This window comes from Spermophilus citellus, assembly GCF_964194105.1.
Source record: "Spermophilus citellus genome assembly, chromosome: 8".
Taxonomy (NCBI): domain Eukaryota; kingdom Metazoa; phylum Chordata; class Mammalia; order Rodentia; family Sciuridae; genus Spermophilus; species Spermophilus citellus.
In genome coordinates, this window is record NC_138189.1 from 51,173,233 (window position 1) to 51,186,861 (window position 13,629).

At 31.2% G+C, this 13,629-nt stretch overlaps 1 protein-coding gene across 9 annotated transcripts in view; it reads right to left on the minus strand.

The window, feature by feature from the left end:
• Nucleotides 1-13,629, minus strand: part of EPHA5 (EPH receptor A5) — a gene marked incomplete at its 3' end in the record, with an annotated part of 318,653 nt that overhangs the window by 50,374 nt on the left and 254,650 nt on the right. For all 9 annotated transcript variants that reach the window (XM_081303958.1, XM_081303957.1, XM_081303956.1 and 6 more), the window contains 3 exons: nt 6,532-6,599; nt 4,889-5,014; nt 4,017-4,202 (listed from right to left, as the gene is read on the minus strand). In XM_081303958.1, coding sequence (XP_081160084.1) covers nt 4,017-4,202; nt 4,889-5,014; nt 6,532-6,599 — 380 coding nt within the window. The remainder of the gene's footprint in view (nt 1-4,016; nt 4,203-4,888; nt 5,015-6,531; nt 6,600-13,629) is intronic.

The window sequence follows — 13,629 nt, forward strand, 5'->3', positions numbered from 1 at the left end:
AAAACTGGCACTGTTTATATTACACTACAGTGTCTTACATTACAAATGATTCAGTTAAGCCAGGACCTTTGGGTTCTTAATGTCATTTGTCACGAAACCCCTCAGAATGAATGAATGAATGAATAAATAAATAAATAAATGTATATAATAAGCATTTGTGTATGTGTGTGTGTGTGTGTATGTGTGTATGTGTTTGTATAATGTATGCTGTGTACCAATAAATCACAGGAAGAATCCGAATGGGGTCTCCCTGTTCCAGCAGGTAAGGCAATAACAGAGGAAAGCTGGAGTCTCTCAATGACACCACCCAAAGGAATGTTACTTTAGACTCCCCACCTCAGCTTCAATCAGAAAAATTACAAGATTTAGTTGCATTTATGTCTCATTATCTGTGTGCTGCAGGTTGAGAATAATTGCTGAATAAATTAGCATCAGATCAGAGAGCATGAAATTAAGGACACAAATAAAGTGAGTTGCAACATAGTAAATTAGAAACAAGTTGAAGACTTCCTAAGTTGAACATTTAGAACTACATTTAAAAAGAGGAATTACAGTTTCAATTCCTGTAGGTAAGAAAATTACGAAGACATGTTTTAAGTATTTATATTTTGCTTTCCTTATATGTATAGACTTATGTTGGGTTGCAACATCAAACAGAATATTTGACTAAAAGGTTGAAAATTGAAACCCAACCACAGTACAAATTTTTTTATGATAGAATTCACAGAATTTGGAGGTAATCTTTTCTTGATATTGATATTTGTTTCTAAAGATAAAGGTTTTTACAGCATATATTAAAATTTTGGTTATATTACTATAAGAGGTTTTCAGAGTTTAGCTCAGTGAGTACTTGCTTACAAAAAACAAAGACCTGTAATATATTAGGGGTTAAAAAGGTAGATGAATAATATTTATTATTTATTAATGTATTTATTATTTTTGGTACCAAGGATTGAACTCAGGGGCACTCAACCATTGAGCCACATCCCCAGTCCTATTTTGTATTTTATTTACCGAAAGGGTCTCACTGAGTTGCTTAGTGTCTTGCCATTGCTGAGGCTCGCTTTGAACTTGAGATTCTCCTACCTCAACCCCCAGAGCCACTGTGATTGCAGGCCTACGCCACTGTACCTGATAAATATTATTTCTAATAGCTTTTTGACATCATCCACTAATATAAAAATATTCATTTACATATATATTAAAATATATAGACTATATAATTAAATATAATTTTGTTCACACACACATATGCTTTTATATACACACATATATAAATACAAATTTTAATTTAATATCTATAATAATCCTTTAAGACAAATATTATTTTCTCCATTTTATGTGACATTGATGTCCAAAATGTTTGAGTGACATCAAGGAATGGCATAAATTCAGAAAAATAGGTTTATATGAATATTTAGGTCATTATCTGCCTCTTCACAGAGCATACATTGTTAAAAGGAGACTAAAAAATATTTGCAAAAGAGATGAAATGAAATGAAAATTTTGATAAGAATTCTGTAGCAAATTAGAGAACATTATAGACTGCTGAAAAAAATCTTATATAAGCACAATATTCAAAAAAATAAAAGATTACTTCAGGACTACATGATGAGTGATTTTCTTGTGGAGCTAATAGAGTTTGAATAGAATTTTCAAGAAATCAAAATGACAGTGAACATGATGGTACAAGTCTCAGAGAAGGAGGAAATGAGAAATATGGATATAGAGGAGTTCAGAGCATAAGAAAATCGATAAATGGATATGTAAAAACTTCATACTTATTGAGTACTTACTCTGTGACATGTCCACTACAAACTTTATCTGTATTAATTCATGTCATCTTCACAATAATGTTATGAGAGCTTTAACATAATCAGTGGATTAAACTACTGATATGGTTTAACTGGGTGGTAACTGTAGGCAGGCAGGGTTTGGAAAGAAATAGGTCCCTGAGGGTGAACTTTTGGAGTTTATATTTTGTCTGTCATTAAGATGAGCTCTCTCTCTCTGCTTCTTCTTGCTATGTTCTGAGCTAATTTCCTTCACTATACCCTTCCTCCATGATGCTCTGCGTCACCTCAGGCCCAGAGCCACAGATTTGTTGGACCAAGGACTGAACCTCTGAAACCATGAGCCAAAATAAAAGTTTCCTTCTTTAAGTTGTTCTTGACAGGTATTTTGGTCACAGCAACACTAAGGTAACTAAAGCACATTATAGTAACAATCATCTGGCATTCTTCTAGACATTCCATCTTAACTTATTATAGAGGGAGGATCAACTGCCCACAGAGCTTTATGTTTACCCTGGGTGCTGTGAAATCCTAATGAAAATTATTTTTAGGAAGTTAAATTTGATGGCCATGAAGGATGAGATGAAGATGAACAATTTGCCAAATACTTGCTTATCATTATTACTACTACTATCATTAAAAACTATTTTATATTAAATAATATGACTCTTGCATAAGAAAGAAATTTACTGAGACTTCTTAATATGATTCTCTCTCAGTCTTTTCTTTCTATCTCTCCCTTTGACAGGGCTTTACTGTGTTTTCCAGGCTGCCCTCAATCTCCTGGCTTCAGGCAATCCACCTGCTTCAGTTTCCTTAGTATGCAGGAATACAGGTGTACACCAGGGTACTGGCTTTTTTAGTATGACTCTTGTTTTTATAGTATTTAGCTCCACATGCTGTCACTGATACACTATTATCCTTTTGAGATATTTCCTCTCAAATAGAATATAATCATACTCAATGTCTGATTTTATTTTATTGTACTTATGACCATAGTTTTCACACTATATTCTTACTTTGAATAATCTCACACATTCATTGCCTGATATAATCATTATCAAACATCTTTTTTTATTAATTTCAAAAATAGTGTTTTCTTCTTGTCTTCTGCCTGTTTCTTTCTTGCCCCAGCCTCCTACCTTTGTTTAGCAGCTAATTTTTTTTTTTTTTTTCGAGTAAAATCTTAGAATGCCCTTTTTGTACTATCAGTACACTTTCTGGGTTTCCATTAAGGGAAGAACAATGTTTGGGCAGGTATTCAACTGGAGGAAGAAACAAATCTAAGCTTTGAAGAATTTATCATATTGAAATCAAAATGATGTAAATGAATATTAACCCAATTGAAATTACTTTTGTTAAGAACATTATTAAATACACATTATTTGTACATATATTTGACAAATATAATCTGAAACTATAGATTAATAGAAGCTGGAGGTTGAACAAATTCTTGAAAGAAAAATCTAGAGAATGATGCCTGCCACAAATTTTGATGATTTTAGTAAGTAGTCTTTAGACTGATAGGGGTGAAGGAAGAAACCACAATATGTAGGAAGGTAAACAATGAATAGACTAAAAGAAAATAAGGCCACATAAATGCTTTATTGAGTGACTAAAAATTATTTGAAATCTTTTGCTGGGAGACATTCTACACAAACACATTCATTTGCAATATACTAACACACATATAAAATAAATGTGAAATTCTATTTTCTTTAAGAAAAAGAGAAAATTAAGTCTTAAGAAACTTTTCCAATCTTCTGAGGCCATTGCTTTCTCTAGAACTTTAATAATATGTTAATTTTGAAAAATCGAATGAAAGAATGCATCTGGCTATACAAAACTGCTTATGAGTGGCAGTATACCTATGGTTAGAGGATTCCTGTTAAACATTAAACTTCAATTTTCAATATTTAATTAGTATAAAGAGTGAAAAAGTCAGTAGAAAAAATATGGGTTTTTTTTAACTGCTTCTTTTATCTGAATATATTTTCTCTGACATTGAATGGGTTAAAGCATACATTTGAAAAAAATAAATGAATATTAATTTCATTGGTGATTAACTGATAAAAATCTAACAAAATATGGAACCAATAATATTAATATTACAGAAATTAATGCATTACTGTGGTCAGTTTCTTTCTAACCTAAACTTAATCATCATCTGGACATATTTGTGGTATACACCTGCACTTGCATATTTGCTTGTGTTGTACTTACTTTTGGTCACAACACCTTCTAAATGGATGATGTTAGGATGGTCAAACTGCCCCATGATACTTGCTTCACCCAGGAAATCTCTACGTTGTTTTTCTGTGTAGCCAACTTTAAGGGTTTTGATAGCCACAGGTAGCTCTCTTTTTCCTGGTAGTTTCAAACGTCCACTACAAACTTCACCAAATTCACCTGGTGATAAAGATGGCAAAGAAATTTTGAAAGCTTGTTTGAAATTCTTATTCTATTAACACTCTAATAACTCAGAGTTTTAAGACATAGACCAGAAAAAACATTTTAAAAGGGGAGTTCAAATTTCATTGTGAATATTAACAGAAAGAATTGGTATATTAGGAAAACTTATCCACAGATGATCATAAAACATGTTAAGATTTATTAGCTTTATCTGTCTCACTATAAAAATCTTAATGGAAATGGTAAAAAAGAAATTAAAAGCAACAGCATAAAAAGCACTTTCTATTTCCTCTCCTGTCTACTCTAGTGAAACTTACTATTAATGAGAAGAGAAAAAAAATAAAAGTTTATAGCTGGATAAAAAGAAAACAGTTGCTGGAAAAAGATAAACTGAACTATGTGAATACTTTTCTATATTACAAATTTACTATATGTATACAAAAACTAGACTGAAAAACATTATCTACTTGAAGACATATTTTTGCGTTTTTTTTTCTTTAATAAACCAGATGTGATTGTTAAGCATGAAGAACAAAGAAAGTGACATTACCATGAGATAAATTACATGCCACTTTGAAAGCAAGTCAATTATGTAAGATTAAAAACATTACGTGTTAGAGCAGGACAGTGATGTATTACATTCCATAATACAAGCAAAATGTAAGAGTTATACACTGTCATACCTGCTCCAATCACTCTTTCAATGGTGATACATGAAGCTTCAATTTCCTTGGCAAACTCATGGACAGCTTGATTGGGATCCTCATAGGTATGTGGATCAATATAGGTTCTTACACCTGGCAGTTTAACTGTAAAAAAATATGTATTAAAATACAAGCTGTGATGGATGAGCAAAAGTATATATTTTATTAACACCCTAACGTGGCTTAAATTTGAAGTAGCTGAGCTGCAAGGATAAGTCCTCTTCTGAGTTATGAGAGTCCTTTGTATAGCTATGTTACTTCGTAAACTATTTTTAACATGTGGATTGTTGACATACACAAGAAATGCATTCATGATGATAAATACAGCTGTCAATGATAATATTCAGACAGTTGGGTTGGAGGCATATCAAAAACATTTGTTTATTAATCTGGACAGCAAAATATTAGTAGTTTATTTGTTGGTTGCTTATTCTATGTTTCACTTAAAAACATCATCAGACATTATTAATTTGTATTTTTCAAAATACACTTTTAAAAAATATTTTTTAGTTCTATGGATCTTTCTTTTCTTTTTTTATTCGTATGCAGTGCTGAGAATCTAACCTTCACACATGTTAGGCAAATGCTCTACCACTGAGCTACAACCCCAGCCCTCAAAAGACATTTTAGTTGTAGATGGACACAATACCTTCATTTTATTTATTTATTTTTATGTGGTGCTGAGGCTCGGACCCAGTGCCTTGCACATGCCAGGCAAATGCTCTACCACTGAGCTACAACCTCTGCCCCTCAAAACACATTTTAAAAGAACCTTCTGGTGGTATGGTACAAGGAGCTTAGTAGAGAAGTCAAAAGAAAAAGAGCTCTACTTCTCCTTCTGCCTCTGTCACTGCATGACTTTACCCCAACCTTTATGTTCTTTGAGTTTCAGTTTATCTCTTTTAAAGGCTACTGATACCACCCAAACAGTGCATTTTGAAGATAAACAATATTAAATGAGATAGGACTATGAAATGGACTCATGCTTTCCACAGGTAATAGTCATGGTAGAGTGGAAAAAACAAAGAAAAAAAATTTTCCATTTATCTGGCAAATCACCTTATGCTGTACTATTTAGAGGAAAATGAACATATTACAATACTATAATTAAAATTCATTTATATTAATTTTATAAGCTCATTATAAAAACTTGATTTTATGCTCTTTTAAAAATGTAGTTAATGCTTTTCAATTTGTACCAAGGCTGCTGCCATTGGATCTATTCACAGAAATCTGTACTATATAATGCTAGAAGGAATTAAGAAATTTTATTCATTTAACCTGGTGGTTATGTAATGATAGATTTCTATACAGTGTGTTGCAAGGAATTAGAAGTAGCCTGGGAATTTGATTTGAAATGTAATAGCTTTTTTTTATATTAGGCCAAAATTTTTATTTTAATAATTATAATGAGAACATTCTTCAAAGAATTGAAGAAATCATCCAGTTAATGCCTAAAGCCAGTCAGTAAAGCTCAAGCCCATATTCTTTGTAAGAATGTGAGAGACTTGCTTTTATAACAATATTTTCCACCAGTGATTATAAATCCTCTAACCTAAAAAGAATTCTAAATAACAATAAAATTCTTCCCCCACCCCCTTTTTTTTTCACAATCTGCTTACTGTGCCCATTATGAAAATGCATCTTTTCCTCTTCTGGATCTTGCTTTGCTTTGCTGTAGCCACATCGCCTGGAACAAAGTAAGCTGCAATTAACCACATCTGAAGTGGTGAGTCAACCACATCAAGCCCAAAGCATGAAACACAACTGAAATTACCACACCCCTGAACTGATGTTCAGACTCCTAATAAGAAACGCCATTCAAATTCCTTTTGAATGAAACCTCTTTTTTTTTTTTTTTCCAGCCAGTATTCCTCACTCTCAGCAAATAATCTTGTCTAGATTTTGTTAAGAGGTCTGAAGCCATACAAACCTATGTTTTAAGTTCACTTTACCACATACCATACACCAGACATTTTTTTCTGTTCTGTTCCTCTTACTTTTTTAAACAGCTCCCAGGCCACTACCTCTTTGAGAATGAGTTGGCCAACATGTGCCTCTGAGCTAACTGTATTCAACCTTCAGCACCTGTCTTGAATGTTTTTGGTAATTTTGGTTTTCCCTTTTTGTTATAGAGTCTTTAGTTGCTCCACCAGCTGTTTTCCATTCTTGTCTACTCAGATCACCATGAAAATTTACACAACCTATACCTATCAGCTCTATTCCCTAAATCTTAATCTCTCCTGATTTTATCAACTATTCCTTAATTGTGAACTCCTTGCAATCTGCTCTCCTTTCTAATAAAAATCTGTTCAGAGGTTCACTAATAACAACTTAAACTCCAACCCAAAGCCTTCCTCTTAGTTTTTAATCATTCTAGATGCACTAAAATCCGGAAATATTCTCCAACACTCCTGTTCCTCTCTATATTTATATATGGACATATCCAAAGGTCCTCTGCATGAACTTCTCTTTTGCTCTCCTTTTAATCCATTCATTTCCATCAATGTATTTAAACCAATATCTCTCTTATATAATTTATTTTGAGAATTTATTCTTATTTCTGCTAGATTTATTTTATTTACTTATCTGTATTCCACTGTCATTTAAACTCAATAGTCCTGAAAAAGAAGTCATTATATCTCTTTACCCTCCTTCAGTTATGATCCATTTTATTTTCCTGTTATTAACACTAACATAGCCTTGGCACCATAAGGCTATGTTAACCTTAAGGGACAAACTCCTGGAGTGAGCTAGATCCTGATTCTAACCTTCACAACAAATTAGTTACCAAATCCCAAATATTATGCAATGTAAATAGTTTACAATCCAACTCTTCTTTTTTCCTCAATTAACTCTACCACTTCCTCAATTAAGGCTCTGTTATTTTTCATTTGGGTTATTATAAGTGCCTTCAAAATAATGTTCCTCCACTTTTTAATGCTTTTCTTTGACTATGGTAGACATGGCTATAACCAAAGTACTGAATATTTTTTCTATTAAATAAGATTCTTACTAAATTTTTTTCAAAAAAATAAGAATGTAAATATTCCTAAGTATAACTTTAACTCACATTTTCTGCATTATCTTACTCCATTGCTTTCAAACATTTGTTCGTATTGGTTCCTTCACCAAGGATTTTAATTCTAACAATGTTCGACTGTCATAGTCTCGTTTGGTTTTTCCCTTCACATTTCCCTTGAAACACCAATTTAATGTAATTTCCCTCTGAACAAACAGCTTTATCTACTCCTCTTCTGATACAACTTACACTCTATAGCACAATAGAGGCATTGGATTAAGATTTTTAGCTTTCCTAGTACTTTTCTGCTTCTTGAATGGCAGTAACTAGTATTCATCTATAAACTCCTGGAGTGAGCTAGATCCTGATTCTGAGTGAGCATTAAACAGTTTTATCATGTTGATGAATGAATAGATGGAATGAGTGAATGATACTTTGTGTCTACACAATGACAGGTGTTTAGAAAAGAACTACGCTGATGAATACTGAGTCAATGTGGTACATGATTGACCATATAACATTAAACAACTAACTAAAATGAGAATATTTAAATTATTTTTGGTGAAACTCAAAGGAAGTGATTTTACTATTCATAAGATTCCACCACAAAACTGAGTTCATTGCAAATAAATTTTTCATTTATTAGTTCATTTAAGAAAATACAGTCAAATTGGTAGATTGATGAATTATTTTCATTACAAGGTTGGTTGAAAACTACCGTGTGACATAAGTGAAGTGTACAATAGACATTTACCAACAGAATGTTCCATATTCTGTGGTATTTAAAAAAATCTATATTTTGATCTAAAAATATGACACATTTTGTTCTGTCATTTCCATAATTTACATATATATTAGGAATTGGTCAAAACTTCCAATCCTTATGCCACATTTTGAAAAAATACAGTTGTCTTTATTATATTAAGAAACTGGTAACTTATTAGAAAAATACAGCTAGAAAATTTTTGAATAAACTTGAAATAATATACTTAATACATATAGTATTCTTGGGTGAGGAAAATATACTACAGAGATCTGGTGACTTTTCAAATTCTATTCCTCATACTTAGATGCATTTGTCCTTCAAGAGCCCTTAAGACATTTTGAGTCACCTCATCACAGTGAAATGGAGAGAAAAAACAAATACATGAAATTATATTTGATCTATTCAAGCTAAGATTTATGTTACTTTAGTACATTTTTCATAATTTTTAGTTATTCCATTTTTCTTTTGGTTTTTAATGCATGCACCTTTAGAGAGAACATTTATTGATATTTCTTTTTACAATGCTTTAAATACAATTGTGTGAAATCACCCTGAGATTCATGTTATTTAAATACTGACAAAAGACTTTGTTAGAAAAATTCTAAGGAAACCAAAAAGAACACATATTCTTTCAGTTTACAAACATCCATTCTACCTTAAACTCTCACGTCCAAAGAATAAATAAATAATAAGCTTTCAAAATGGTAATTTCCAATAGCCTTTACCATTAAATAGCCTCCAGGTATTTAAATTGTATGCAAATTTCTCATATGGAAATGGAAATAAAACATTGTATCTCCTCTAAAAAATGATTTGGAAATACCTTGGTGTGAAGCAGTTAAAATTTTATTACCTAGGGTAAGAGTCAGGAGGGCAATAGAAAGGAGTTATTTTCGACTATGGGCATCTCTAGAGCTCTGTAACATATATGGCTGCATGTCACATTAACATATAAAATTAAGTTCTGGAACCCTCCAAAGCACCATTAAAACAAGCCTCAACAAGGTACAGAAAGTAAAAGTACAGCTGGTGAAGATTGGCACTCAAGTAGTAGTTCAGCCTCATTAACAAAGCACGGCAAGGAAGTCGGCTCATTCTAAGTCATCTTCTGTTCTTGCTCCAGATGCATAATTTTAACCAATCAAACAAAGTCAATAAACATGTCATTCTGTACATAAAATAAGCCTCCTATTTTCTGAGTTACTTTTTTTCTGAATGAAAAAGAAACAGTTTCTTCATCCTGCTTTATATACCAATTTTAATGAGCCTTGAAATTAGTGTACTAAAATATATGTAGTATTTATATTTAAAGGAATCATCTTCTAATCAATTACATTCATGTTCTAGAAAACAAGGTGCTTTTATAGATGGGTTTGATAAAAGAGATATAATATTCAACTAATATTTATTCATTAATATTTATTACAGTCCTAGAGAGAGGTGCTTGATATAAAAAATATAGCAATGACTTTAAGGGTAAATTTATACATTGTTCCATACAGTGCTTGACTATGAATCAGGTACTCCTGTATTGCTTCTCTAATTTCCAGAATATTTAAGAAATAATCTTTCTATACTTTAAAGTAAAAATGTTCCAAAAAGAAAATTCCAAATTATAACAAACATTCACCTCTATGTGTTTTTCTCATAGAAAAATAAAATCACTTAATTTAGTCTCTTTTAAAACTACATTTCTTAATCTGCCATACTTTTTCTGACATAATAATGATTTCAACCACTGCATAATGTTGTATTTAAAGATTTTTATTTGGGGAATCTTGAAGATAATAGGTTATAGCTTTTGGGAAAAGACTTTGAAGTTTTCATTTCAGAATTCTCTCCAATTAAAGGTAATTTTAATAAAAGTTCAGCTAACTCAGTCTCATAAGATAAAGAAGCACACGAACATTGCTTTTAGTATATCTAATTCACATTGGAAATAGGTGAAATTTTATTTATGTTGGAGCATTCTTCCACAAGAATGGGACAGACATTTAGGATAGCTTGCCAGCACAACACATGACTCTCATCTATATTTCCTTCATTTGCAATACCTGGACACTAGAGTTTGAATTCTCTATAGATAGATCTGCAAAGACAAAATGTGCAACTAATCTGTCACTACTTATTGAAAATTCTTAAGTATACTCTTCAATAGAAATATACTCATCCTGAAAACATAGACTCCTTGAACCAAGGAATGATGCAATTGAGTCACCATCTCCCATTTGATCAAGGTCACTAACCATCCTGTGATTAGTAGCATATGGGAAGCTAATTTATCTTATTTTATGACTTGGATGTTATTGTTATCTGTACATTCTAAAAAAAAAATAAGAAAGTCAAGTAACACCTTCAAAAGTGTACAGTACACATAAATTTGTAAATCTTCCATTTTTGAATTCTCAAAATCCTTTTAGAACCTCTTAGGAAGACCTGAAATTTTTCAAATACTTAGACTATTTTCAAAATTAAATTAAATTTTAATTCACTTAGAATTGTTATATAACATTTCACAAAATATGACATATGGGATTTAATTTCCCTTTTTCCAACAAGTTTTGTTCTAACGTTAGAGTAGGTAATTTCCTATTAACTTTTAACTATTTCATAGATGTTCTTTGAAAATCTTAGAGTAGACTCATTTATTATCTCTTACAATCTGAAGAGCTACAGTAATTTTTTTTAAAGGGGACGTTGGAGAAATTCTTAGTTACATTTTACAATCAAGCCTTCAATTGAAATTTAATATGTTCAGCACATATTTCAAGCAAAAAAAAAAAAAAACTCTAAATGGAGGTCCAGAATTATAACAAAATATTTTTTTTTAATTTTTATGCTATTTTTATGCTATATAAAAGGGAAGAGTACTTATGTACATTTCCGTGACTGACATCTTGTAAGAATGAATAAATAGTCTCTGAAATGTATATGTGAAGGTAAAAATCTTCCTACTTCAAATTATTATAAACTTATGTACTTAATATAAAAAGAAAATAGTTTGTTGAAAAAATTAGACAATAATGCTTCAAAAATTCACCTTTGGCTGGAGATGTTTGTTTTTAACAATTGCATTACAAAATATTTTAATATTTGCATCTTAAGAGGAAGTAGAATTTATCTCATTACTGATTAAAAATATGTTTAAATAAGAAAATTGGTTTCTTTAAAAAAATGAATGATTTTCCAAACAGAATAGGCAAGTGCACAAAAATAACAATTCAACATCTCTAATTTCAAAATACTTAAAAGTTTTTTCCTTTGACACTTAAACCCTTCTGAAGAAATACTATAGGACATGTAAACACTGTAAAATATGAAAAATAATGAACAAGGGAAATAAACTGGTGTATTTGAATTTAAGAAATCAAGAAATGGCTATTTTGGAGACTCTAGGATATTTCAGATTGACATAAAAATAATATACTACAGATTGATATTGGTTTCCATTAGCACAAACACGAGATACTTCAGGAATAAATGGTAACATTATTTTAGAAATTAAATATCTATTTTATGTCATATATGATTAAATTGATAACAATCAATTCAACATTCCTTATTTGTAAAAAAAAATATTTTGAGATGTGAGACAATGACTAGACTCTGAGCCAGATATGATGGCTTAAAGGCACTGGCCATTGAAAAGAGTACCTTTGCTTAAGATGTTGGCAGTCGTGGGGAAAGGGCATTTTAATTCTAGGCATATGACTAGCAATCAGAAATATTACAGAAATAACTATAGAAATATCTACAGAATCACAGTAGATTTCAGTCGAAGCAGGGACAATATCTGGAATATTAACATGATGTTTATGGATGTCATAACAAAGCAAACAGTTACAAGTCATAAAAATAACTTAAGACCAAGGATGAAAGATGGAAACATGTAAAAACAGATCTCACATTTTAAATAGTAAAACATGCCATGGGAAAAATAGTGGATTGTGCCTTTCTGGAGGGAAATAGGACAGAAATCAAAACTCAACATCAGCACCTTGTAGAAGCTTTGATAAGGCTGAACTACAGAAACAAGGATGTAGATTGCTGGTGCTGAAAGTTTTATTTCCACAAAGTTTATTCCACAAGTATTGCAAAGTGTCTCAAGGTAGCTCAATATATTTCCATAAAGTATCTCAAGGTATTTCTAAAGGTCAAGGACTATACAATGGACAATTGTAATAAAAGCATCATGTTATAATAAGGTCAAAACCAACCACACATCTATTTATTTCAAGAAATGAAAAAAGAGATTTCAAGATCCAAAATGTCTAAAAGTATTTGAAAATGTGCCTGTTCATAAATGATGATGATGATAGAGTTTCTTGAAAATTATTTATATGATAATTAACAAAGGCTGGTATGGCGATACACACAAAATTCAGTGACAGATTTCAGATTTTCCAGCTTCCCCTGAAAAGTACCTAATAGTATCTGTGATTAAATAAATTTTTTCCATATACACACAGACAAGTTCACATGCACACAGACAAACCATTATTTGCCTCCACAATTCCTAACACTGTTTCACAAAAGATATTAAGCAAAAGTTTTTATGGTTGGTTTTTCTGGTGTATTCCTCGAAAAGAAGGTGTCTTCCCACTTTCCTTCTTTCAAAGACACAGTAGAAAAATCACAATGTAAAAACAATGTAAAATCACAATGTAAAACTTTTTAAAAATTCATTATTTCAATCTAGTTGACTTTCATCTTTGCCAATACTTACTAAATCATGGGCTCATTAATGTTCATGTTCCCAGTTAAGTTTCTTTGACATTTACTTCAACATAGGCATGGATATCAGTCTTCTTTCTTTCTAAAATGTAAATTCTATCTATTCTAATTTAGTGATAAGTTATCTCTTATAACACTGTACTTGAGACTGAGGTAGAATAGGCAATTTAACAACTATGTTGTATTTTTTCGTAGCAC